Source organism: Dermacentor silvarum, chromosome 8, assembly GCF_013339745.2.
Source record: "Dermacentor silvarum isolate Dsil-2018 chromosome 8, BIME_Dsil_1.4, whole genome shotgun sequence".
In the NCBI taxonomy this organism is placed as follows: Eukaryota; Metazoa; Arthropoda; class Arachnida; order Ixodida; family Ixodidae; genus Dermacentor; species Dermacentor silvarum.
The window spans coordinates 130,528,830-130,554,942 of NC_051161.1; the positions used below are offsets into that span (position 1 = coordinate 130,528,830).

The 26,113-nt window shown below is 46.2% G+C and overlaps 3 protein-coding genes across 5 annotated transcripts in view; 1 reads left to right on the plus strand and 2 right to left on the minus strand.

Moving 5' to 3' along the window:
• The window catches only part of LOC119462421 (uncharacterized), an 83,141-nt gene extending 75,046 nt beyond the window's left edge, over positions 1 to 8,095 (plus strand). Inside the window, exons 11-12 of the mRNA XM_049671950.1 lie at positions 4,563 to 4,594; positions 7,958 to 8,095. Coding sequence (XP_049527907.1) covers positions 4,563 to 4,594; positions 7,958 to 8,078 — 153 coding nt within the window. The 3' untranslated portion in view covers positions 8,079 to 8,095. The remainder of the gene's footprint in view (positions 1 to 4,562; positions 4,595 to 7,957) is intronic.
• Positions 8,096 to 12,543: 4,448 nt separating this feature from the next.
• On the minus strand, positions 12,544 to 13,008 carry LOC119462422 (uncharacterized). Its single transcript, XM_037723770.1, has one exon. The coding sequence runs from the start codon at positions 13,006 to 13,008 to the stop codon at positions 12,544 to 12,546; it is 465 nt and encodes a 154-aa protein (XP_037579698.1).
• A 2,776-nt stretch (positions 13,009 to 15,784) lies between these two features.
• LOC119462832 (uncharacterized) overlaps positions 15,785 to 26,113 on the minus strand; it is a 229,988-nt gene continuing 219,659 nt past the window's right edge. For all 3 annotated transcript variants that reach the window (XM_037724059.2, XM_049671951.1, XM_049671952.1), the window contains exons 21-22: positions 19,315 to 19,346; positions 15,785 to 15,936 (exon numbers count right to left, since the gene is read on the minus strand). In XM_037724059.2, the coding sequence (XP_037579987.2) occupies positions 15,816 to 15,936; positions 19,315 to 19,346 (153 nt within the window). In that variant the 3' untranslated portion in view covers positions 15,785 to 15,815. The remainder of the gene's footprint in view (positions 15,937 to 19,314; positions 19,347 to 26,113) is intronic.

Below are 26,113 nucleotides of genomic sequence, written 5' to 3' on the forward strand. Positions count from 1 at the left end.
ACCCACTCTGATTGACCCAAGTTGGGCGGAAAAACAGACACTGACAGACGAGCAGACAGACAGACAAGCAGACAGAACCCCCGAAAATGCATCAAGTACCCTAGGAATGCTAAGCGCATTAAAAGGGATAGGGATGATGAAATGACATCGCTAACGTGACATTCTCTTTATTTTCGTAAAACGGGCCGCCACTTCTGGCCTTGGTTTTTTATTTCTTGCGAATGATCATCGTAATCGTTATACCAGCGGTAGTGCCAAGTTCAGTCGGTTCAATCGTTCAGTTCAATCGTCATAATGCACCGAAGTGCAAAATTGTGCGCATAAATTCATAATGAGCCTGTCTTCATCATTATCATTATTCGTCGTCACCTCCACTACCGCACTACCACTTTCATCGTCGTGATCATCATCATTATGCCGGCTCTAGTGTCAAGTATTTTCCTGCGATTTGTAACGCCCCTACATTTTTATTTTCATCATCATCATCATTATCAGTCATCATCACCTAAGCTATCATTACATCATCATCTTATCGGTACGGAGAACCAAGAGTGGGCAAAGGAAGTCGATCTGATGGGACAAGCTGGGATCGGTTTTAGTAGCCAGCTAGTTTTTGTGTGGTTTCCCAGTTCATAGCTTACTTGTGAGTACAGCTGAACACATGAGGGTTTCAATATTTCTGCAGCCTGATAGTATTACGCCTACTATAGTGCAATATCCTGTCGAGCGATCCATTATGAGCATCATAATAAAGATCATCATCATCAACAACGATCATTGATCGTCGTTATAATCATCATTATGGAGCTGCTATAACAAGAAAAAAGAACTCTTACAGCCGGGTGAGTCGGTGTGGATTCATTACTAACTACAGTGCAATGATGATGATTAGTAGGCTTTATTGGTGGTGTGGCCAAAGAACGCCAAGGCCATGGTAACGGCTTACCAATGGTACATGAAGAGTGAATTACGACTTGTGGATAAAACAGCTGCATAGAGGCCTAAAATATTCGCGAAGAGTGCGTAAAATGTACGTGACAATTATATGACAATGATAAATGACGTGTGTTGTGAACATAAGTTATATTACGACGAGGTGATTTACTAAAATGCGTCACTTCGAGCAGCACTACAGCCTTACCAGAGCCCTTAAAAGGGCAACTGCGGTCATTTTTTGAACATGAAAGGTTTTTTTGGTTCTCGAGACCTGCCTGTCACGTGTCTGATAGCATAAATATTCCGCAAATCTGAAAATAACGTTAAAATAAGCAATATAGCACGAAAACGAAGCCGTAACCTGACTGAACAACCAAACGCACATTTTCGTGTGACATCACGAGTGGCACACCGAACGGGAAACGCATCGATCAAGCCATAGCCACTGATTTGATACCTGCTGGGCCGCGATTTTGTAGCAAGGCATTATGACTTATTCTACTCTGTCTTATCATCCACCGCTCACGGCCGGCTGATCCCGTTGATAATGCGAGCGGACCGTCGCTCCAACCACTGACAAAGCGCGATAAGCGCGAAAAGGCATTATGACATTGAAGGCATCGCTACAAAATACCGGCACTGCTTGCTATTTTAGGTGTTTTACCCTTTCTCAGGATAGAGATTCGCAAACTCCCTCAAGATGTTGAGGAGCGCTGCTTTCCGCACTTCTGTGTCGATTTATAGAGGGCACAATATCCCAGGAAGAATGCTGGGCTGAGTGTCCAAAGCAATGACCGGTGCATTTGTTCACACCGGCATGGTAAAGGTGACTACTCGTAGTTCACTTGAAACATAATGCGAGCCTCGCATCAGTCATATCAAATAATGTCAGAACATAGGAAAACACGCAGATTGTTTTGCATGTAACCATTGTCGCATCAGCCGGAGTCACGCTTGTATGAGGGACTGGACGCGTTCGCAAACAGCGGGCGGGAGACCGCTGGGAGACCGATGCGTTGTTATGCTGTTTACTTAACATTCTTCGTAGTCTGTTCGTGTACACAATGCATGTGTGGGCACTGACCGAGGCAGCTCAACAAGGTGGTTGTTCAATTTACTGTATCGAAGGGGCTTCCACTTGTTGCCCATTTGGAATAAGAGTACATCTCGGAAGCAAAACAATGAGTCAGCATAGCAATATGTAAAAATACACCCATGTGCATAGTCGCATGTAATTTAGTGAAGTACCGGCAAGCACGACTGCTAGCTTTCGAGAAAGGCAACGTAGAGATGTTGACAGTGCGCCATCTTGTCGCTTCTCAGTTTTTGTGTGAGCGCTGTACGAAATGGATAGTTTACTTCAAATCCGCAGGTCAAAACTGAACTACAAGAACATTTTTCTTCATCCTAATGGCTTAGTTAGCTTCAGGTCAGTCGCGTAGGCCCGCCGGAAGTGGGCGCATGGCCTCGGCGACTGTGATGGGCCTAACTGAACGCGACTGACAAACGGCTCAAACTGTGTCTGCGGCTGGCGAGGGCAGAAGTTCGTGCAGCCAACAACGCAACAGCACTTCTCATCGATCAATTGCCTGTCCGAACAGAACGTAACTTCTCGCGACAGCAACTTCTCACGCCAAACACTAGCTCACGATCGCCGGCTCCTCGACGCTGTTGTCTTCTGCCATTAAGTCCTAGCATGGTCTGCGTATATGCCGCCGTTTACGTCATAACACAATGTGGCCAGTAGCTGAGGCGCAGGCAAGGCAGGTGTTTGGCAGAAATTAACAAAATTTATTTGTAAAACTTCAGCGCAGCTCTCAAATCTGCTGTTTTGAAGACACGATGGAAGGTGGTCAGAGGAACCTATACATAAACCGAATTTCATTGACACCTGTTCACTTCGAAAAATCACCGGAGCTGTCCTTTAAGCCTGAGGACCTGGATCATTCGTTGTGCCGCAGTGACCGCGCGTATTTTGTTGTGATGCAGCGGGAAAGGCGAGTCGTGGTTGCGCGCGCATTGCTATTAGACAGTTTTAGTTTCACGTACGTAGAGGCTTTGCGTACGTAGAGCCTCTACGTGTAAGCAGTGCGCATGCGCAGAACGTAACGGCCGCGCGCTGGTCTCACAGACGTACGTGAGATTCGATTCTTTGCGTGCGTTTCTTGCGCACGTAGACAGCTTCACGTGGGCGTTTCGCGAGATCACGAACAAGCGATAGCGTGCCGAGCGCGCGCAGACGGCTTGCATCGAAATACGGCGACAAGATGACTGGTCATCTTTTTCATCCCAAGACAACGATGACAGCAGGTAACGCTTGTACAACACACTTCCAGGCATTGCGGAGACCATCGCCGGCACGCATCAATGCACATCACCGGCTTGGCTGAAATACTCATATTGGATTGAATTGGCTACTGCAGTGTTCATATTTCCCGATAGATGGAGCTACATGGTTCCTCTTGTCGCGGGTCGCGTACGTGTAGCTAAAAGCGTTTCAGATTGCGTGCACGTAAGGTACGCAGACTTTTCACGTTTGCGTACGTGAAGTCCCTACGTACGTGTAACTAAAACTGTCTATTTACTCAGACCGCGCAGCCTGAGTGACTTCAACATGAGTGAGGTGCACAATAAAACGCTAAGTGACGAGGCAACCGTCACTCTTTTGGTTCTTGTTAAGGGATTCATAGCACTATGGCATATAGGGCACGCCGAGTATGCAAACGCGCAGCTGCTAATAAACGTTGGAGCCGAGAGTACGCACGCGGATTCCGCAAACGGCGGTCCGGCTGTGCGAATGCGACCTAATTCGGCGGCGCCGGATTCAAGTGCTGACGTCACTGTTTGTCCGCGGAGCAGGCGGGATTTTGCCCTCGCGTGTGTATCCACCTTTAAGCACAAGGGCCTGGATGCATGTGCCGTACAAGACGCTAGTACAACAGCGCGACAGAAAGGCAAAGGACAAGAAGAAAGTGTGTTTTGCGTATTCACTTCGTGTCCTTTCTCTTTCTGTCGCGCTGTAGTTAATAATGGTAGAGTTTTCTCACCAGAAATCTATAATGATCTTGTCTTGCGTCAGGTGACTTTATAATATTCTGTCAATTTCCTTAATCTCATCTCACCTCCTAGTAAGCTGCGATACTCGAACCCGTTCAATTTGCTTTGGTGCTCAGTCTAGTATAGCATGCCCCGGGTTGCATTCTCTGCGTTATATGCCTCGCACAACGCTTCCGTTTAGTCTAAACTACATTATCAGCCACCCTAGTTCACTCTCTAATCTACACTGTCGTCTTCCTATCTGGTAATGCTACGCCTATTATTAATATTAATATTATTATTGCTCTAACGCTGGTTGCGCTGCCCTTAGCTCTTTCACAAGCTTCTTTGTCATTTGTGAAGTTTCAGCGTCATAAGGTAGTATTTGTGGAATGCAGTGATTGTGCACGTAGATTTCAAAGCATCGCCACCCACCGGGACTAGAGCATGTGAGCCGTACGCGTCTGGTTAATTTTTACTCGCCTGTGGACTTGCTTCTGGTGATCTGGTTCCCATCTGAATAATTGTTCTAGATAAGCGTACTCCTTCACGATTGTTTCGCGACCTTTACACGGGCTTTTCTGTTACAGTTGCACTGCGGCAGTGAAATGGGCAAAGAGCTGTAAGTATTCTTGCGATGTGCACATTGTGAGGCACAAACGTTAGCATGGATCTGTTTTACTGATTGCTGTTATTGATTAAATACCTCCAAAGAAGTTGCACCTTAAGGCAAATTCCGTCAGCTGTGGCATAGTCAACGTTCGACGAAAACTTGTTGGAGCAGGTAGCGTATTGAAAAATAGAAACACCCGTAAATGCTATTGGTCTGTGACCAATTGAAGAGTTAACTGACGTTAAGGAACCCATGCGAGTTCAAAATGTGGCATTGGGAACAAGGAAATCATGGAGAATCGGAAAGATACACTTTTGGCTTAGTCAATGATCGTCAGTGCCTTTTCCGACTGAAGTATCGCGTTCGAGTTTTGGCGTCCGATTTGGTGGGCGCACCAAAAATTACAGTGATGAGCGGCGTTAATAAAGCAACTTTCGAACAGCTGTAAATGTGATTCAAAACGCAGGTAGAAAATAGCTGCATCCACTAATCGGAACTGTCGCATGAACCGTTTCGTTCCAATAGGCTACCTGAATTTTTTGTGCAGATATATGAGCTTCAACAATAAGCTGGATATCAGCTACTCCAGGTACTGAGTGATAATTGTGGTATACACAGAGATAAAATAAACGCACATAGAACATTGCACTCAGAGACACATATAAACTGTAAAGCTGTTCGCAATCTTTCGGTAATACATGTGAGCCTTAAAAGCATGAATGGTGCTGTCATAGCACGTCACGCGCAGTTGGTGCTTTTTTCGCGGGCCGAGAATGTGTCGCAGCTCCAGTCGCGCTGCAAGTGTACGGCTGGTTTCAAAGATTCTCTGTGACGAGTAGCGGCAGCAGTCACACAGAATGTGCTGCAATTCACTTTGGCAAACTCAAAAAACCGATTAGCATTAGTGTAACCGGGACAATTGAGCGAGAGAAAGCGTGATTTTGACGCCCTGGTGTAAGCATCCAACGAAAACATTTCGGCGGGTCATCTCTAAGTCACAGTACGATGCTGTGCACACAGTTTCGAATGAAGCGAACACCCCAGACACTGCCGAGGCTCCATTTATTCTGGAACAATTGTTTGGCTAGTTGTTCTTGCATTGCTAATCAAGAAAATTAGCGCTACAAAAAGACAACGCAACGCACACAGGAAGACAAGGACAAGCGCCACTGTTAGGCACTTTTCCATTAACCATTATAATAAAGTTAGCGCATTTCTTTGATTGTTCTTCCTCTGTGCGTTGTATATTTGTTGAGTTAACGTTCCTCATCAGCGTTACATTCCAAGAAGCGCGAAAAATTGATGTTTTTCGTAACGAGCCAACAAATTTCACACACTTAGGAATAAGTGGTGTTAAACGAATTGTTCATGTCGTAACCTCGCATACACGAGTTGCTAAGTGAAATGAACATGTTTTTCTGCAGCCAGAAAATAAACTTAGTTGAAAGGTGTTAACCTGTCTCGCTTGCCATGAGAAGTGAGCATAGCAGATAGTTGCATAAATAAATAAATAAATAAATAAATAAATAAATAAATAAATAAATAAATAAATAAATAAATAAATAAATAAGTTGGGTTGAGGAGTCATTTGTTACTGAGAAGTCATTTGAGCTATCCAAGTTCTTGCTCTTTTGGGGATCGAGTGACTGGCTGTCGCCTCTTTTCATTAATTTTGGAGAGAAGCGAGGAAACACTGCGAGGCTATGAACAGCTGCAGAAAAAAAAGTGGGGGACTGGGTGGGTTGGGTCGTAAGTGGCGGCGATAGTTTTTTGGCGGCGATAGTTTTTCACCGGATTGTTACTGCTATCGAGTTGGTCGCTCGGCGCAAGACGCGACGCATCGAACAATGTACCGTCGGACGACGTGATAAAATAGCATTCGACTGAACCAGTTGGTTCGTGGGCTAAAATGAGTTTGAAACACGGGACAGACGGAGCCAGACGTAAGCGGCGTTATCGTCTGTCTCACTTTGCGCCGTGTTTCAGTTCAGCGGTTCAAATTCGTCGTGGTATGACTGATCCTGCTTATTTTAACATCGATGTTTGTGTCACACCTAATGGGAAACAAAAGATTCAAGCCAATGTGGCCCTTGGCGCTACTGAAGGTCAAGTGGGTGGCTTACAGGAATGCCCGTAAATGTGTTTCTTAAAAGATACCCTCTTTTAAGTGTACATATGCAAGTATAGAGATTAAGCTGAGCTACTAGCAGTCATGGAGGTATTGCGTAATCAAGAAGTATACCAGGACGCATACGGTAAATATCTTGGCAAATATCTGCAGAATCCTCAGCCATTCTAATTCTCGACAAGAAAGGTGGAAAATTAACAATCAAGAAAGGGGTCAGGCAAGGAGACAATCTCTCCAACGACATTTAGCGCATGCTTGGAACATGTATTCAAGCTATTACACTGGGAAGAATTCGAATGAGGATCAGCGGCGACTATTTCAACAACCTTCGTCTCCAAATAACACTGCCTATTCAGCAACACTGTGGACGAATTGCAACAAATCATTGAGGACCATAACCAACAAAACCTAAGAGTAAGGTTGAAGACTAATATGGAGAAGACAAAGGTAATGTTCAATAGCCTGGCGAGGGAACAAGAATTCACGATCGGCAGTAAGCCTCTAGAGTCAGCACAGGAGTACGTTTATCTAGTCAATCACTCATAGGAGACACTGATCACGAGAAGTAAATTTACAGAATAATAAAATAACAAAGGGCGCATAAGGCAGGCATTACCAAATACTTACTGGCAGCGTACCACTGTTGTTGAAAAGAAAAGTCTAAAGTCATTGCAGTCTACCAGTACATGGGGCAGAAACTTGGAGGTTAACAAAGAAACTTCAGGGCAAGCTAACGACCCGCAATGAGCGATGGAGCTAAAAACATTAGGCGTAACGTTAAGAGACAACAAGGGAGCGGTGTGGATCTGATAGCAAACGGGGGTGGGATATCGTGGTTGACAATAACAGAAAAAAAAAAATGGAGTGGGGCAGGCCATGTAGTGCGTACGGTAGAGAGCCGATGGAGAATAACTGTTACAGATGGGTGCCATGTGTAGGAAATCAGGTGGAGGGATGACATTAGAAAATTTGCAGGCGCAATTTGGAATCAGCAATTCGCAGGTCAGGTGGAGATGGCTGGGAGAGCTTTCGTCCTGCATTGGATATAAAAATAGGCTGCTGCCTCTATGATGATGATGATTTAATTGTGTAAGAGGGCCGCCTGATGTTGAATGCTGCATAAACTGACGACATGGACTGCAGCGCGTATTGTTCCTGCATTTAAGGCAACGCCTTTATTGTGACTATTTAAGAAGGCATCTAAGCACTAACATTTTCTTTGGTACCTCTCTCTTCAATTGCAGGATCGACCTCACCGCCAAGAACAACCCATACTTCCACCAATCCTTCCAATGCGAAAAAGGAAACCCGATGTACAAAGACAAACCGTGCCTTCTCTGGAACACCACCAGGAGAAACTACTGAGCTGCACCAAAATAAAGCTTGTTTTTTTTGTTTGTTTTCTTTTAAAGCAGCCTATATCTTAGTTAGGGGACTTTTGTATCCTCGCGCCCATTGTGGTGCAAAAAAAAATTGACACAGCGGGCTACAGCCAACATCTAAAAAGCAAAATGTAGCAGCATGTTTTGTTGTCAGAATCAGTGACCGACGTTGGCATCAACGCGGTTCATTCGGTTCATTGATGCGCGGCACATAGCCAGTGGTGCATACCCCCGAGAACGGCCCACATTTCTAGGCGGCAGTACCTTTGCGATGGGCTCATATTTTTAGACAACACAATCTACAGAATCGGCTCACGAATGCGGCCAGATATGTGCTGCAGGAATCGTGGGTGAAATTATTAAGAATGCTGTGCAGTAAAGAAAAAAAAAATGGCACTGGAGGCGCAATGGTAAAGAGATAGCGGAGCTCATGGGCACCTAGCTAGTCCTGGCTTTTGGGCTAGGCTAAGCACTACCAAGTCATCCCCAGCATTTTCCAGAATTTATTGATCGATTATCAATTAGCTATTGATTGGCTATCAATTGACTCTTGATGAACTACTAAGCTTAAGAAGTCCCAACTATGTTTAGCTAGACTTAGCCAGGCTCAGCTTCGCTAGTTCACAGTGGTATGTTTCATTACGCTTGGACCCTTTCTGCATTACCGCCAGGATCGGCCCACGTTCTCTGTACACGACACACGGTCTAACGGTCGGCTTAAACGGCTCCGCTATTAAAAGTTCAGCAGTTTAACCTGAAGGGCAAACCATTAAAAGCGATAGCAGGGTTGGAGCCTCCTCCTTAAAACCTCCTTCGATTAGTTTAGCGTTACGCTAAAGCTACTTGAAGGAGGTTCTAAGGTTACCCGGTGGCGATGATTCGGTGACAGGCAGCACGCAAGGGAACTGCTGCTGCACAAAAAAAAAAGCCGGCATATCCCACGCCTTTTGGGAATCGATGTTATGCGAAGCAGTGTGCGGGGAGCCTACCAAGTTAACGAAATCACCATGAGAGCACCAAGACGTAGGCGGCTGTTTCATGATATTCACTTCATGAGTCCTCAGAAGTCCCTTTAGAAATGCCTAAGAAACGTTAAGGCGAAAGCCTTAGCCGTGGTCATGACTATGACTTCGACAATTAATATTTAGCCTTTTCCTTCACCTAGTACCACATCTGAACCCATTACATTGGTCTTTGAGTGTTAATCTTCTTTCGCTGAGTCATTGTCATTTTTACCGAGACCATCATGACTATGGCTTCTACCACCATACTCGATGGTGGTAGAAGCCATAGAAGCCATTCCACAGCCGCTCGATGCAACGTTACTAGAACCAACTCAGTTCTGCAGCTCCGCATATTGGCCAGCGCAAGCATGTTGGCCGCGCGGTGATCGCGCGAACCAATCGCGCGAAACCAGTGATCGCGCGAAACCAGCAGCCGACGCGCCGGTTGGCCGCGTCGGCTGCTGCTGCAGCGGCGCGGCAGCTTGGTATGGCACCTGCGCTCACTCGTCTGCGTCGATGTATTGCTCCACTGTGGCCGTGGCTACCCTGCCTACGTAAATAGAGTTCATGGTTTTTCACTATGAGTGACAGCTTCGCAAGCGCAGTACGAATCCTAAGGGCAACGTGTATGAATGAATGAAAAACTTTATTTCACGATCTTTTCAGCGCATGCGCCGGATGGAAGTGGTTCCCACTTCACGGGAATCCGTATGCTGCTCTCGCCGCCTGGCCCCTGGTTACGAGCCAAAGCTGGTCTTCCAGGGCGGGGCTGGACAGCAAGATCTTCCATCGCTCTCTAAGGGGTTGGATGGGTGGGGGGATCATGTTGGGGTTAGGATTGGTGAGGAGTGGTGGGTGTTGTTGGCTAAATTTACATTCTGCAATCATGTGTTGCAGTGTACCTGGCTCGTGACACACGGGGCATTCTTGCCCGTACTGGCTCGCGTACATGCGGCTTAGTAATCGGGGGTGGGGGAACGATTCTGTCTGGATATGCCTATATGTAGTCTGCTGCTCCCCCGTTAACGTGAGGTGTGGCTCGGGGAAGCTCTGTCTCCCGTTTCTGTAATATTCCACTATGTCTTTGTACGTGACCAGTGGTTGGCTCTTTACGTCCTCCTCTTCCCTCTCCGCGGCTGCGGCTCAGTGTGATAGCGCTCGGGCCTGCTGGTGGGCAAACTCATTGCCCTCCACTGCGGAGTGCGCCGGAACCCTGATTAATTCTATATCCTCCCTTTTCGGGGGTTCGTTGCCTTTGAGAGCCCGAAGCACCAACCGGGACACCCAGCCCGACTGGAAGCTTCCTATACGCTTGTTGCGAGTCTGTGACCACTCTGGTCCTGCCTTGTGTAGTGAGGGCCAGGGCAATTGCCAGCTCTTCTGCTTCGTCGACATCGTTTGTTTTTACCGTCGCGCACGTTAGCAGCTTTTCTGTGGTTGTCACCGTTACGGTCGCCCAGCTTTTTCCTCTGTCTTGGGAGGCGTCTGTGAAGATTACCCCCTTCTGCCCAGCCAGCAGCCTGTTGTACGCTTTTGCTCTGGCCTCCCGTCTGCCGCTGTAGTGTGCTGGGCTCATGTTCTTGGGGAGTGGTTTTACCTTGATTGCTTCTAGCCAGGCGTCTGGTAGTTGTCCTCGCTCCGTCTGTCTCGTCCTCTCCCAGTCGATCTTCCTCAGGAGTCTTCTGCCGGCCTTCGTTTGACTTAGGCGATGCTTCTGGCTGGAGAGGTGGCCCTCGCTCAGTTCGTCTACCGTGTTATGCAGGCCCAACCTCATGAGTTTGTCCGTGGAGGCACTGATCGGGACTCCGATAGCTTGCTTGATTGCTTTTCGGATTATCACGTCAGTCTGGTTCCTTTCGACCGTGCTCAGCAGGAGATACGGTGCCACGTACGTAATTCGGGAAATCACGAAGGCCTGTACGAGCCTCAGGGTGTCGTTCTCTTTCATTCCTCTGCGTCTCCTCGCCACTCTGCGGAGCATGTGCAGTACTTGCTCCATCGTGTGCTTTAGCTTTCTCACAGACGCTTCCGCCTTGTTGTTTCCTTGTATCACAAGTCCCAGGATCTTGACACTGGGGCCAGGCAAAATGTCTTCTCCGTCTAGCACCACTTTAATATCTTCCTTGAGTCTTTTCGGCGCCCGTTGTCTTACTACCACCAGTTCCGACTTCTGTGGCGAGCATCTTAGGCCGCATTCCTTGGCATATTTGTCCACCACTTCCGCCGCAGTCTGCAGCGTGTCTTGCATCCATCCGTGGGATCCAGCCTTCGTCGTCCCGAGCGAGACGTCGTCGGCGTAGAGCGCGTGCCCCAAGCCTTCAATCGCTTCGAGCGCCTTGGGCAGGTGCAGGAGTGCCATGTTGAAAACAACAGGGGCAAAAGGACCGAGCCTTGAGGGGTCCCCCTACTGCCCAACTCGATAAGCGGGGATACTTCCTCCCCCACTCTGATTCTTGCTTTCCGATCTGTTAGGAAACCTCGAACTTAGTTATACGCCCGTTCTCCACAGCCAGTGTCTGGAGGTTGGTCAGGATGCTAACGTGGGAGACGTTTTCAAACGCTCCCTTGAGGTCAAGCGCATATATGCCTCGTGGCCTGTTTCATGACCTCCTCTTTGATCTGTATGAGCACGTCCTGCGTGCTCATGTGCTTTCGGAAACCAAACACGGTGTCCGGCATTTGGTTGGTTCTGTCCAAGTGTCTCTGTAGTCTATTTAACACCATCCTTTCCGTCACCTTGCCCATGCAGGACGTGAGGGAGATGGGTCTCAAGTTGTCGATGTGCGGGGCTTTTCCCGGTTTTGGAATGAACCTAACCTCTGCCTCCTTCAAGCTTCTTGGCAGTTTGCCGCTTTCCCAGGTCTCATTCATGTGCCTGAGGAGCTCTGCTCTCGCTCTGTCGCTCAAGTTGTTCAGTAGTCGGTACGTGGTGGCGTCCGGCCCCGCAGCGCTTTTCTGGTTGCTCTCTGCTATGGCTGTTCTTAGTTCTGGGCCCGTAAAGGGCTTGTCCAATTTCTCGTTGGGGAGGCCTCGGTACGCTCCTGGCCGATCCTTGCTCTTCTCCGTCTTGATGGATTTGTTTTTCAAGTCTTCTATTAATTTCTCCACGTCCCCCTCGTAATTGTTTAAGGTCCGAGCCATACTCCTGTTTGTCTCGCTCTTGCTTGTCATCGGGTCGATGAGGTGCCTGAGGAGCTGCCACGTTTTGCGGGTGGATAGGGTTCCTTGTAGGCCGTCGCACAGATCGAGCCAGCTTTCTTTACATAAATCCGCCGCATAGTCTGCCGCCTTGTCGTTTATTTCCCGTATCCTCTTGCGTAACTTCTTGCTGTGTCTCTGCCTTTTCCAGCGTTTGGTTAGGCTGCGTCTCGCTTCCCACAGGTGTGCCAGTCTGGCGTCTATACGGGGGGTTTGGTGAGTGGTCGCGATCTTTTGCGTGTGTTTTTATACGATGTCGAGCTGCTGTTTCTCCCAGGTCTCGTACGTTTGTGTTACTGCCCATTCTTCCTCATCCGATTCCTCTTCTTGCTCCTTTCTCAGCTTATCCCAATTGGTAATCCTCGCCGTGCCCGTCTTCACCTTGAGGGTGGGACCTCTGATTGTGATTCGGATTACGTCGTGGTCCGACCCCAGATTCGTTCCCACGTTTTGCCATGAGGCATCCAGAGTCCCCATCAGGAGCGAGAGGTCCGGCGTGGTGTCTCTGGTCGTGCTCGTGCCCATGCGGGTGGGTGTGTCGGGCTCGTTGAGTAGGGTCAAGTTGTGCTGTTCTATCAAATGTGCTAGTTCTCTCCCTCTTTTCGAACAGAACCGATATCCCCATGTTGTGTGAGGGGCGTTGAAATCCCCCAGTACGAGCAGCGGCCGGGAGCCTGCCTTGCTCACTGCGTCCTGTATTGTTCCCGCCATGTCTATTCCTTTCTTGGTCGGCCTACAATACATGTTCAGTACAAACACGTTCTCCGTGTTTCCTATGCCTCGACTGTGGAGCTCCACGAGGGTGTGTTCGCATCCCCGCTGTGCCGTCAGGTGCTGAGTTGCCGCTATACAATTGCGTACCAATGCTGCCGTCCCGTTCTCCGTCGGATCCACATACGTTAAATAGCCAGGTAATCTGGGTCGTTGGTTTATCTCTTGTAATACTATCACGTCTGGTTTGTTCTCGAGTGAATCCACGTGTTGTTGCAGCTCACCCGCCTTGTTCCTGAAGCCACGGCAATTCCACTAGAGAATCACCTGAACGGTGCACTTCAGTACCTGGTTTGGTGTACGGGGCGTTCTTCCTGCTTTTCTTTGCGAGCATGAGTTCGTTGACGTTGGCTTCTAGTTTGCTACCCTTCGCACTGGTCTTTGCGATCTCTGAGCAAACTTGCCCCACTTGCGCTGCTAGCTGCGCCATTTGACATGTAAGTTGCGCCACCGCGTTGCTGACCTCTTGTAGGGCACGTGTACGCTTAGATTTCTACGGCTATGCTATACGGCGAAGCTGCACCTACATCGATTGTGACTGAATATGGTCGCCAGGTTGGGCGGCTCGTAATCAGTTATGCTGGAGGGAGATAAAAGCAGGATAGCTAATGAGGGAAAAAACAAAAAAAGAAAACTAAGCATAGCGTGAAAAAGCTTTCAAAAGTTACTCTTTATTCGGCAATGTGCAAACGGATATATCCTTATATCCTATACAGGGTGTCCCAACTATCATGCACCAATATTTCAAAATATGCAAATGCCACGTAGATGGATAGAACCACGGTAATGTTTGCCGTCGCATGGAGATACTTAGATTCTATTTTGCATTCCGCCTTAACACAATTAGCCTCAATTAATTAACGTCTCAAATATTATAGCTAGATGAAAAGTGCAAATGAGAAGATTGTACAGCAACATGAAAAAATCTTGATGCAGCTGTCCGTAGCTTAATACGTGCTACATACAATACGTTCTTCCGAGTGATAAAGCAGCCCGCGAATACACGCAAAATTGCCGCGCGACTGGCCACTCGAGGCACTTTGCGTATATTCGCGGCCTTTTTCACGCTCGAAAAAACACTTATGTAGTACGTATTGAGCAACAGCAACCTGTATCGGGAGTTTTTCATGTTGCTCTACAATTTTCTGATTTACACTTTTAATTCAATTATATTTGAAAAGTTGATAAATTATTTCAATAATCATGTAATTAGGCGGCATGTAAAAAAATTATCTGAGTATCTCCAAGCGGCGGCATACATTACCTTGGTTCTGTCCAGCTACTTGGCATTTGCATGTCTTTAAATGTTGGTGCAGGATAGTTGGGACACCGTGTATAAGCTGCGCATTTCCTGGAGAAAGTCGTATTGCGCGCTAGCCCACCCCAAAATTTATTGAGGCCCCCGTCCAAATTTGAATTTGGCTCACCCCCAAATTTAAATTTTAGCCCACCCCAAAATTTCAAGTTGGCCCACACCCAAATTTAAGCTGGCTCACATTCAAATTTCAAGTTGGCCCACCATCAAATTTAAGTGGCCCACCATCCAAAAAAAGTCAGTTAGCCCACACCCACATTTCAAGTTCCTGCAAACCAAATTTTAGGTTGGCCCATTCCCAAATTTCAGTTCGCTCACCCGCAAATTTCAATAGCCGACTTGCAAATTTCAAGTTGGCCCATGCGTAAACTTAAGTTGGCCACCCCCAAATTTTATTTGTCCCACAACCACTATAAGCTTCCCCATGCATTGTCTATGGAGCCCTGTGTATCCTGATCAGTATTCCGTCTGATCATTTTTTAACTGTTCCTTATCCCTTATAAAGGTACCAATCATCTACATTTATATTATTATACTGATTAAACTCTTTAAGTTAACAAATTACGCATTTTTGTGCAGATAAAATACATTACGCTTTTCGCGTGACTGACCTGTGGTACTCGCCAAAGAACGTTTACGCATTAAATGTAGCGGCAACCCGGTGCAAAACATGTCAGCATATCGCATGCTAGACACAAGCTAGGCTTCACACCTGCGCAGACCAGCGCGAGCTGTTAACACTCAAACCTCCAAACGAACTTCTGCAGGACGCAACAAAAGCACAGCAACAAAACAACCACACGGGGCGCAGCCGCAGTATAGTATTCTAGGGACCATAGCCGCAGCGAAGGCGCACAACCTGAAGCACTACCGGTAGCGCGATTCGATCGCAGTGCCGTTAGTTCTCGCGACCGCCACTAGGGTCCATGTTTTCAGCGGAACTGTGAAACTGACTTGGTTCTATTAACGTTGGCCCGATGCGCCACCCATGACCCAGCGACCCATGCAGGGGGAAAACGGTCAAACGGAGATAGCCCCCCGGAAAGTGCGGGAACTACCTTAAGAACACTAATGTATAATATTTTCCAAAGGATGAGGCTTGTGTCTGCTGCGGTAAAAGTCCGGAAGCTACTCAGCACATCTTATTGGGAAGATATACGCTCAGCGAGACCAGTAGGAAGTGTCCGCCTTCCAGAACCGGATGAAAGCATTAACTGGTTACCAGTCGAGATAGCAAGATGCGTTTAGATGACTGGTGGAAGAAAAGCTGGGACGTATAGGCAACTGTGCAAGAGATATATATTTTAATGAAGAAAGTTCAAGGAGATATCGTTACAATGCTAGACTGCAATATACATGTAGAATTAATTGATCGAAGGGCGGCGAATAATTTAGATAAGGAAGACAGGCTTTTATTGTCAAATGTAGCAGCTCAGTAGTGTCGCCGAGTTGTATTCCAGAGAAAGCAGGGATCCAGCTTGATCATTTTGCTTCCTTTCTCGCATCCGAAGCTTTGGGCGAAGTAGGGGTTGTTCCTGGCAGCCATGTCTATCCTGCAAATAAGGATGAAGTCGAGCAGATAAATTTCGGAGCACTTTCCTAAACAGCTCCTTCCCCTTTCGAGGAGCCTATGAATGCTATACCATAGAGCTATTCCAATCTATTTTCATTCCATTCCTGCCATCAGCCCTCCACAATGGGTCAACAATTTTCGAGCCACGCCAACTACTTTGGTCTCTAATGCGACGTTACGAGAACTGCGCAATCTCCCCATTTGACATGACTTGAACACATCATGTATAATTAAGCTGTGCAAAATAAAAAAATATTTGCCATTCAACATATTCTTCACTGTTATTCCTTCACTGATTCGTAAACATTTATCAGGCTGCGACCGTGAGGTTCCGTATAAAGTCCAAGGGTCATAATATTGTCGCCGTCGCCGGGTTCTACTTCGGGCGGCCCTAGCGACCCCGGCGGCCCCGCGCGCCCGCCCGGGCCACCGTATCATGAAAGTCATCGGCGTCGGGGACACAGTCTCCGTGCGCTGTGTTTTTGCGGCTTCGTTCGCGTTGATGCAAGTTACAACACGAAGGTCAACCCGCTTGCTGCTGCTGCTGCCACGGTTCCTGAATACAGCGTTTTGACAGTGAGTTTCCGCGGTCATCGAGCGAGATGTGTTCATGTTTGCTTGTGCGCGCGTGACGCCATGCTTGTTAATTTAGTTAGTGTGCCTATGTTTGCAAGTTTATACTGCCGATAAAACTACTATCCTCACTTCGCATAGCTGTCCACTAATTTGCTATCGCAATCGGTGCTTCATCTTTCTGATGAAACTTTTTGATTCTTTTCGGAATTGCTGGGAACTTGCCCGATTCCGAAAGGAATTTAACATGAATGTCGATTGACAGCCGATTGCTTTGGCACTGGCTACTAGGAGCTACCGGCAAGTATGAATTTCATTGCGTTTTAAAACATTGCGTGGCAGTGTAACGTTGTTGAGTCCGCTTGACAGGTATAGGATATCGCTCTGCCAACTCTTCTTTGCTGAGGACACGTTTTAGAGGCATTTGTAACTCACGGTTATACGCTGCCGCAATTTTGGACCAGGCACCGCAAGCTAAGCAAAGAGAATCCGACCAATCGTAGGCGCCGGCACCGCTCTATTCACCCGGTTATCTACTTTCAGTACACTAGTTTGGCCCCACCGGAGGCCCCCTCCTGCTTTCCCATTTTCTTCGTGCTCCTCACTTATTGTCAGCCAAATAGATAAGAAAAACCTGTGAGGGTAGACAATGCTATTCGATTTGAAAGCACACAAAAGTGGCCTGCCACAAACGAAGAAAACGACTGATTGGGCTGTTACAACAACGCTGCGGGTCCCGTTGATGCAAGACACAACACGAAGGTCAACCCGCTTGCTGCTGTCCATTGCTTGCGTCGGCGGTTTCGTAAATTGGACGTCAGGAGATTGAATAAATAAAGTTAGAATGAAATAGTTTTACGTTATAGGGTCCCATATTTCCACTCACGTTGCTCGTGAATGGAACATCACGACAGAGAAGAAAACACACAAAGCAAGGAAACTATTAATGTTGGATATGCGTGAAATGCTTCCATCAACAGGCAAGGTAAAGGCTAACCGCAGCGAAATTGCACTTTGCCTAAATTGGTTACAAGTTAGCCAGTACGTACTATTGAATCAATTTCGGCAAAACTACAGTACTCTCGATCCGACATTTTTTATTAGCCTCCTTTTACAGCCCCAAAGCAAACGACGCCTGCAGATTTTTGGCGCGGTGGTTGGCAGATGTGACGTGAACTCCAGCACGCCGCCTGGGATATTTCAGTGCACTGCGAGTGCAGCGCAATCCCGGAGGCCATGCCGAGAAGCTGCGCGTTCTGGGTCATGCATCACTTCCGCCGTAATCGCGGCGTTATTTTTATTAAGAAGTGTTTAGGGAGTGATGAAAAGGGATTTCAAGAAGCTGTACTATTGCCATTACTCCCCACAATGGGCACAGATGTGAAAGGCATGATGGTATTGTTATTCATCCTGATGACAGTAAATAATTTATTTATTTTTATTTTGTTATTTGTTTATACCAGGCAAAAAGCCACAAATTCGATTCAAGGAAACCTGAGCCCCCATTACACATGGCATACAGCAATAGCATACGCTCAAATATGTCTATACAACAAAAATGAGTACAGAACTAAGCATACAAAAGAAGTTGTACAAGATAAATACATTCTTACAACACTCATCCTGCAGACTAAAACATCCCCTCACCGAATAGCTAGAGAACCGAGAATATAAATAAGGTAAAATTATCACAGCATAGAAAATAATGAATTGGGCTTTGGTGGAAGGTTAGTGCATGCACCTACGGAGCCTGATATAATGGTAACATAAGGCATACATGCTTAGTTAAAACAAAATATCCTATGGATACCCCATTCTAATGAAGCATCGGTCAGACTCTGATCGAAGTGTCGACGGAAGGAAGATCCCCTGAATTGTATACTTCCAACACATACATTATCGCGATAACAGAAAACATTTCCTTTACCAAAAATATACCTGAACGAACCATAACACGTTTACGAACGTGTGCAAATGTTAACGATTATTAAAAAAAGACAAACGAAATTATCGTGTAAGTTTCAGTAACGTACAGATGAGTACATCGCTACGCGCTAAGCGCCATTCGTAAGGGTATTAATAGAAAGGCCTGAATTTTTTAAAGTTCCGATATCAAAAACATGAGTTCATCGTGACCAGCATATCGTGAAGGATTTCTGCATTCTTCCAACGTACTATTTCGTACGGAGGCTGCATTACAACTCGCTGTCAGGAACTATATAGACATTTTACGCAGTGCAAAATTTATTGCAGTGGTTCTTGGAAAGGTAACGGACGTATTCTCACCGTCAATCACATTTGCAACGTCAGCTCAATATAAGAACGTGAAAGCACTCATATATCGCTTCCTATTTGACACGCTTTGAAGAACACTGGTGGAGATCAAAGAAGCCGCGCATGCTAGATGCTGCCGTCAGCTGTGTTACGCAACTTAGTCTTCGTATTGAAAAAAAAATCTGCCGTAGAGTCCTGCAAGTGCCAATTGCTTCTCCGGAGCTGCCTCACTCCTTCGCTCCTAAAGAACTGAATATGGAAGCGAAACTACGCTGGCAATAACGCAGAACAATGTCGATGCGCTAACTGATCGACTCTGCTTTAAACTGAATCAGAGAAGGTGCATGAATAAGGCGTATAAAAATCGTGCCAGCCTATAACGATCGTGTCAGCTTGTCATTACGATATCTTTACAAGGCATTCTTCAAGTGTTGAACCATCGAAAAGATGTGCTTAAATTTTTTTCATGTGGATTACTGTCACGTATAAAACACCGAACATGCGCACTTACAGTTCTTGGCCTGCTGGGGACCCGCAGTGAAGCTGAAATAGGAAGGTCATAAGTGAGACATGCCGGAAATAGCGAACGAAACAAAAACGCATGAAACGATCAGGCAGAACGCCTTTTTGGTAAAGATTGTCAATGGTAATGCGATTAGCATTCAAGGGATGGCACTGCTGTAATTCAGTGAAGGATCTTATATTTGCGAAGGTGTAATGATTGTTTATGTTAGGTGATTATGGTGTCTAAGTTGTCTCTTCGGACATGTAACCAGTGACCCAAGTTGCACAATACCCACCAGCAAAGTGTTTGTTGGGGCGTACACTCCCAAAAACGCAGTGCACCTGCTCCTCACCTCTGAAAGAGAGCCGAGACAGCTAGGGGCCACTCAGAGCTGAATGAATTTGCTATGCTAGTCAAATTTCTAGCTTAACTGAAAACAAAAACCTCGTTGTTTTAAGCTAGAATATAATTTTTCGCTGAGCATTGACATCATGATCAGTCATGCCATCTCGCAAGACGTTCAAGTTTCATACTAAAACCCGTGACGCTAAGACAGTTCTGTACTGAAAAAAAAAAAAGAAAAGAAACAGCCATTCGCAACAATCGAAACGCCTTCACATTGTGAAAATAAGAGAACCTAATTCGCTGGCGCATCTATATACAAGGTGTCCCAGCTAAACGTACCCAATGTTTTAAAAACGACGGAGTGTGCTAGGAGGCCCAAACCAACTCAGTTGTGTTGAGGATCGCGTGTCCTAGTCTGAGGTACCTTTTTCGTTTTGCAAAGTCTGTTAATTAGTATAAACTAATTGCCTAACTTTTAAATATTCGCTTCACCAAGAAAGTGATAATACGAAAGTTGTAGATAACATTTAAAAATTGCCAACTGAAGTGTTTGCGAATAAGTACCATTTATAGAGCTTCTTGTAATAGCCTTTAAAGAAAGCCCGCAAAATACAAAAACAACCACGTGAATGCGCCACTATTTCAGCGCTCCCAGACGATCGATCAAGAAACGAAATCCGCATATCTGTACAGCGGTTCCAGGACGGGCTTGGCGTTTCAGGTGGCCGCAAGGTACGCGGAAGCAACTCTCGCTAGTAAGATATGATCGCGAACGAAAATAAAACATGACAATTGCATTTCCTTTCCCGATTAAACAGTTGTGCGGTCAACATTTGCTTAAGCCCGAGCTTCTTTTCTTTTTTTTTCTTGCCTTGTGTGTTCGGCCTTCACCCACAAGTGAAGCGGTATATGTTTATGCCACATCACGTGGAAGCGCGACACATCATCGCCGCTGTTCGCTCTGTGCGCCCGATCGCGACAGGGCACACCTTGCAGGGCACGCGACCCCCGTATTCTTAAACACGCCTTCACTCAACGCTTCTCCTCGACTCAGCCAAGTCGAGGCGACGAGCGTTCCTTCACTCAAGGCGCCGGTTGCGTTTCATGAACACTACTTCACATTTCCTCCGCCAAGGAACGCCTTGAAACTGCGCCCTTGACTCGAGTGAAGTGCACCGACCGAGAAAAGAGCCTGATATCGAGGCTATTCTTAAATGCGCTTAGCAAAAGCTCAATTATTTAAGACAAATATGTGTTTCCCTTAATTTGGCTTCGTTATCAAATGACAACACGGCGCAATGCACAAATTTAGCTCGGCAGCGCTGCCACTGTTAGCGTTCGACTGATAGATCAAGCGGGAACTGTGTTTGAGGTCTGGAAACGATCGCACCCCAGCAGCTGAGCATAGCGCATGGCTGAAAAACAAGAAAATTTGCGCCCGCATTTGTCTGCAGCTCATTCTTTCCTTGTGCTTAATTTGTGGTTCACGTTGCAGTTGTTAATCGTAGTTATCATGGATTATATTGTCCGTGTGTGTACTGTGACCTAGCCGGATTGACTTCGAAGGAGGCAACGGATGGAACGGCCGATGGGCAGCTTTGTTTACCATTCAATACCAAGTGCTGCTGAAAGCTTTCTGAAAGCAGCAACAGGACAAAAAATAAGGGTGAGTGAGCAGTTTATGCACGGAACCACATTACGCTGATGCGGGTTTGGTGAAGTTTGCCACCGCGCTATCAATAAAACGTGTCCGATGTATGCAAGCATGACTGGCTCCAGTTGCTCATGCTGCGGGCATTAGTACCCGAAGCATACTATTCGAGGCAGCATAAGATTGCGCGAGACGTTATTTTTTCTTTTTTGCTTTGGAGCTTGTGGGATATTCGGCGCGACAACCTGTTATCGGTTCAGTTGTTTAAACATGAATGCACAAGGCACCGCTCCACGCCTGTGTCAGATGTTCATTCCACTATCGCGTAAGAAATCTTTCAGTAGAGAAGAAGCAGTTGTAGTATACATGTGGCAGAATGCATATGGTTGAGTGCGTAGCTCCGGCAGTTTTAAGGAAACAAACGTTTTTCAGTTCTGTACTTTATTTTAGAAGCCGTGGTGGTTAGTCAGTTTGTTAAAATTGTAGCACATATCGTCAATGAACCAGCACTGGTGCCTGTATTTCCAGTGCTGCTTCACTTCAAATATACGCTACGCAATCTTTTATTCGTCCGAAAATTCACTTGTCAGTAGTTCATTGCCAGCATTAGTGTTTTTTTCGTCTTACCTTTTTTCAATGTGCTATGTCGTAGCCCCTCCTGCACGTTCCATAAACAGTGCTTTCAAGTTCACGCAAAGGCTACGTTTTTTTTTTTGTTTTTGTTTTCTTCTTTTTTAGTTGAGCTATGTCTCTTCATTTCAGTTGCTTAGGTACACTGAACTTAGCGTGCGAACGCCCTATATACATATCATTTTTGACATTCTGCTGCAGGATGTGGGCCTTGGAAAGACCAGGTGATGGAAAAAAAATCAACGTCTGTGTTGCACGGTAAGGAATGTGACTGACGTTAAAGCATCGATAGATACGGTGCCTGCCTGTTGGAAATGCACCATCTCGCTTCCCCTAAAGAACCTAGGTGCTGCGGAAGTACTTGACTGATCTGCCCGGTAGTTAGTCTGTGGTTATTTTTCATACTTATCACTAATAATATTGATGTTTTGTCAGGCCACATTGATAAAATGGTGAAATGCACGCCCCGTGTTATTTAAAACCGCAAACATAAAACAGCTATCCCATAATGAAATCAAACTCGCATTTCATTCCTCTTCAACAGTCATGTATTATTGTTTTGAAGAGCATAGTTATTATTATGATGTGCGAAGTCATGAGTTGCTCGTAATGTGTTACGGTTGAGACGTGATCTTTGTTACTGCCCACAATTTGTAATGCCGCACTTTAGTATTTAGTGGAATGTTGAAGCTATTTTTACATGAGCAAGTGTACATCAAGAAATATACCATAACTGTAATGGTTGATCTCAGCTTTGTTGAACTCATAGTAGTAATGCGCTCTATACTGTATTTTTCAGCAACGCCATTGTGACTGTCTGCATCTTCATTTGGCCTGTTGTGGGATCCCACAAGACACGCTTTGTTCCTGGGTCAATTACTGACCTTTTGCAAGCCCCATGGAAGCAAACTGTCATCCGCATCGAATGGAACAAATTCATGGTTCCGGCCTTCATAATTCATCTTAAGCTGAAGTTAGAACCGAAGGTGAAACAGCGTATATTCTCTAAGGATTTACCACTGCATACCGTCCGGTGGCCACACCCGACGGTATGCTACTGTCTAGAACACTGCTAGTCTACTGTCCAGAACACGGATGGTGTTTTATTCTAGAATAGCTTTGTCAGTAGTACTACTGCTTGTGTTTGTAGGATCACAGTCCACGCTCTTTTTGCAATCCTATCAGAACACAAAAAGACGAGAATAATTTTAATTTATTGTTTCAGAGATTGACACTTGGATTGACCACAAATAATTCAGTGATACAGACTGCTTTATTAAATATGGGTTAAGAAAAGAAACCTGGATGAAAAATACAGACTTAAGCAGCAAGGTGCCTATGAAGGCAGATGTATGCAAAATGCCTTTAGTGGTGACGTTTGAGCTGTTAGGATGTCAGAAAGGAGATTGAGGTTTTAGCCAAAATAGCGCGACAACTACATTGCAGCAGGACACATTAACTGGAGCTCCACTCTTCTACGCTTGCACACCAACGAAAGCGCAGCGCCCTTGAAAAGGCAGTTGCTCTGCGTGGTTGCGTTGGCAGCCTGGTTCCTGCATAAGAGAAGGGGTTGGGCATAAACATACAATGATGTTAACGCACATAAAAACTAGCTTTTGACTAAGTAACTAGTTTGATTTTCATAGTAAATACTTTAGTTAAGGATATTCATTGTGTTCAGGAAACCGTTTTTTTTTTACATTGATGAGCTCGGACTCTTTTCATTCATTTTTGCAAAGATACAGTTTTAAGCTGGTCTGGCGTTTGCACAGCCAGACCGACATACAGCAATCTAACACTTACATAATGCACTCACTAATAGCTGGAATGTGCGCAACAAATATATTTGACATATATCTGCTACCACTTGCTAGCGTTTTCTGTATTAGGAGCTGGGTCAACTGCTACAGCTTTTTTTATCACAATAAAGATAATGTGATGTACGAAAACTATCATCTCTTGTATAGTTATTTAATGTATTGTATTGAAATAAAACGATACATTCCCTCTGTATACATGCAGGCATAATTATGAAAACCATTTCATAGTTGCTCACTTCTTCGTTGGGCTTGGATGTTCATAAGCATGGTAAGCTAATTAAACTGAATATTTTGAAGAAAGGCTCACGTAATTATTGCTAACGACTTTAAATAGCAGCTACGGCACACGTCCTAGGCAAAATTACAGTATACTTTGTTTTTCTTAGAGCAACTAACTGCATGAAATTATAGCGAAACAGAAAAGTGAACGTACCTGGTCGTTTATAGAGCTGTGCTCGCCTTGCTGTAGTGGGCTTCGCCGTCCTTTGAATAGCGTAGTAACTTATGCAACCGAGTACAAACCGCTCAGGCGGAGAGAATTCCGGCGCTCGCGCAGCCAGACCCGCATCCAGCAATCGAGCACACTGCCAATACACCCGCGAAATGGCAGGAATCTTCGCAGTTGTTTTCTTTTCATAGGTTCGAAGTCCGCCGCAGTTATGTATCGTGCCGCGCGCTTCAAACGATGCTGCTTTGTGCGATCACCCGCGAGAAACACGTCAATGCACTGGCGCCGATAGTAGTTTCGGAGCACTCGTACGAAGAATACACGTACGCAGGTCATCAACTGGCTCATGCACGGATTAAGATGACACGTCACTGCACTAGCTGGCAGTCTTCTTGACAGGACGGCCGACCTGTCTCAGTGCCACAGTAGAATTACTCCGTTGACGAAGCGCTCCATAGGAATGCACCGGTCCGTAAAACGATGCCCTTGAAGATGCGCAGCATCGTTAACGAAAGAAAAGCTGCGGAGGCAACTGGCGTCCAACTGAAAAAGCCGACGAGGCGAGTGATAGATCACAACGCAGCTATGTTTGCGCACTAACTGCCCTCAAGGAGCGATTCAAGGTAGCAGCGAGGCTACCTTGAGATTCTCGAGTAAAACGCTCGAGCTTTCCTTCACTCAAGGCGCGTTTCGAGTGGAGGGCGATTTGTGAAACGAAAAGCCGCCCTCAAGGAGCATTTCGAGTGGAGGGTCGAGTCGAGGTGCGTTTGTGAATACGGGGGACTCACCTCGAACATGGTGTAAGATATATACTCTTTAGGTGGGGACACTTCTCGGCTTGCTTGCTAGACGCGATCGACCAGATAAAGTAGCAAGGGTTCGCGTCTATCGGGGCGGTGACGGCAGCGGATACCTATCGGCGGAACGACGCAACTTCAGTTAGAACGCAGGCGAGAGCTTGTGCCGACAAGGAACGCGCTCATGCCCTCTCCCCGGTGACCTACTTTCGCGCGTCACTCAGTCATTTCGGATTTCCCGTGAACCGCCGGTTGCTATAACAACGGGAGATTAAACCAATAAAAAGCTTTCTGTGTTGAAGTTGCGTCGTACTGCCGATAGGTATCCGCTGCCGTCACCGGGCCGATCGGCGCGCGCCTTTGCTACTTTATCTGGTTGGTCGAGTCTGGCGAGTGTCCTCACCTAAAGAGTATTTATCTTACACCGTGGTCTCGAACAAAGGCATGCAAACAATGTCCTTTACTGATGGGTCGTCTGGGGGCGCTGAATTAGTGGAGCGATCACGTGGTTGTTTTTGTTTCTCGCGGGCTTTCTTTAAAGGCATTTACAAGAAGCTCCATCAATGGTACTTAGTTGCAAACACTTCAGTCGGCCAGTTTTAAATGTGATCTACAACTTTCGTATTGGAACTTTCTTGGTGAAGCCAATATTTAAAAAGTTAGGCAATTAGTTTATACTAGTTAATGGACTTTGCAAAACGAAAAAAAAATACATCAGACTAGGACACGCGATCCTCAACACCAATGAGTTGGTTTGAGCCTCCTAGCACACTCCGTCGTTTTTAAAGCATTGGCTACGTTTAGCTGGGGCACCCTGTAGATTGTCTTTGAGTTGGACAGCGCACATATAACCTTTTATTCGTAGCTGCTATCCTACTATAGGCCGTCTTATAACTACGTTGTTCGGTTTACCCTAAGCAGGAGATAACTCGTTGGTAAATTCAGGCCTCATTCACAGCGGTGACTGGCAGAGGTCGCGTCACCAAATTTGTCTCAAATCGGCTCTTTAAACGAAGAGCGCCTGTTTTGGTTCAGCTGCTCGCTGCTTGATTTTTTGCAGTTGCGCGACTTTGGTCGCAAAGATGCTGAACCAATAAGCGGCGCAGCCGCAGGA

Coding starts and splice junctions, on each gene's coding strand:
- LOC119462422 (XM_037723770.1), bottom strand. CDS start 13,008: ATGGCGGGAACAATACAGGACGCAGTGAGCAAGGCAGGCTCCCGGCCG.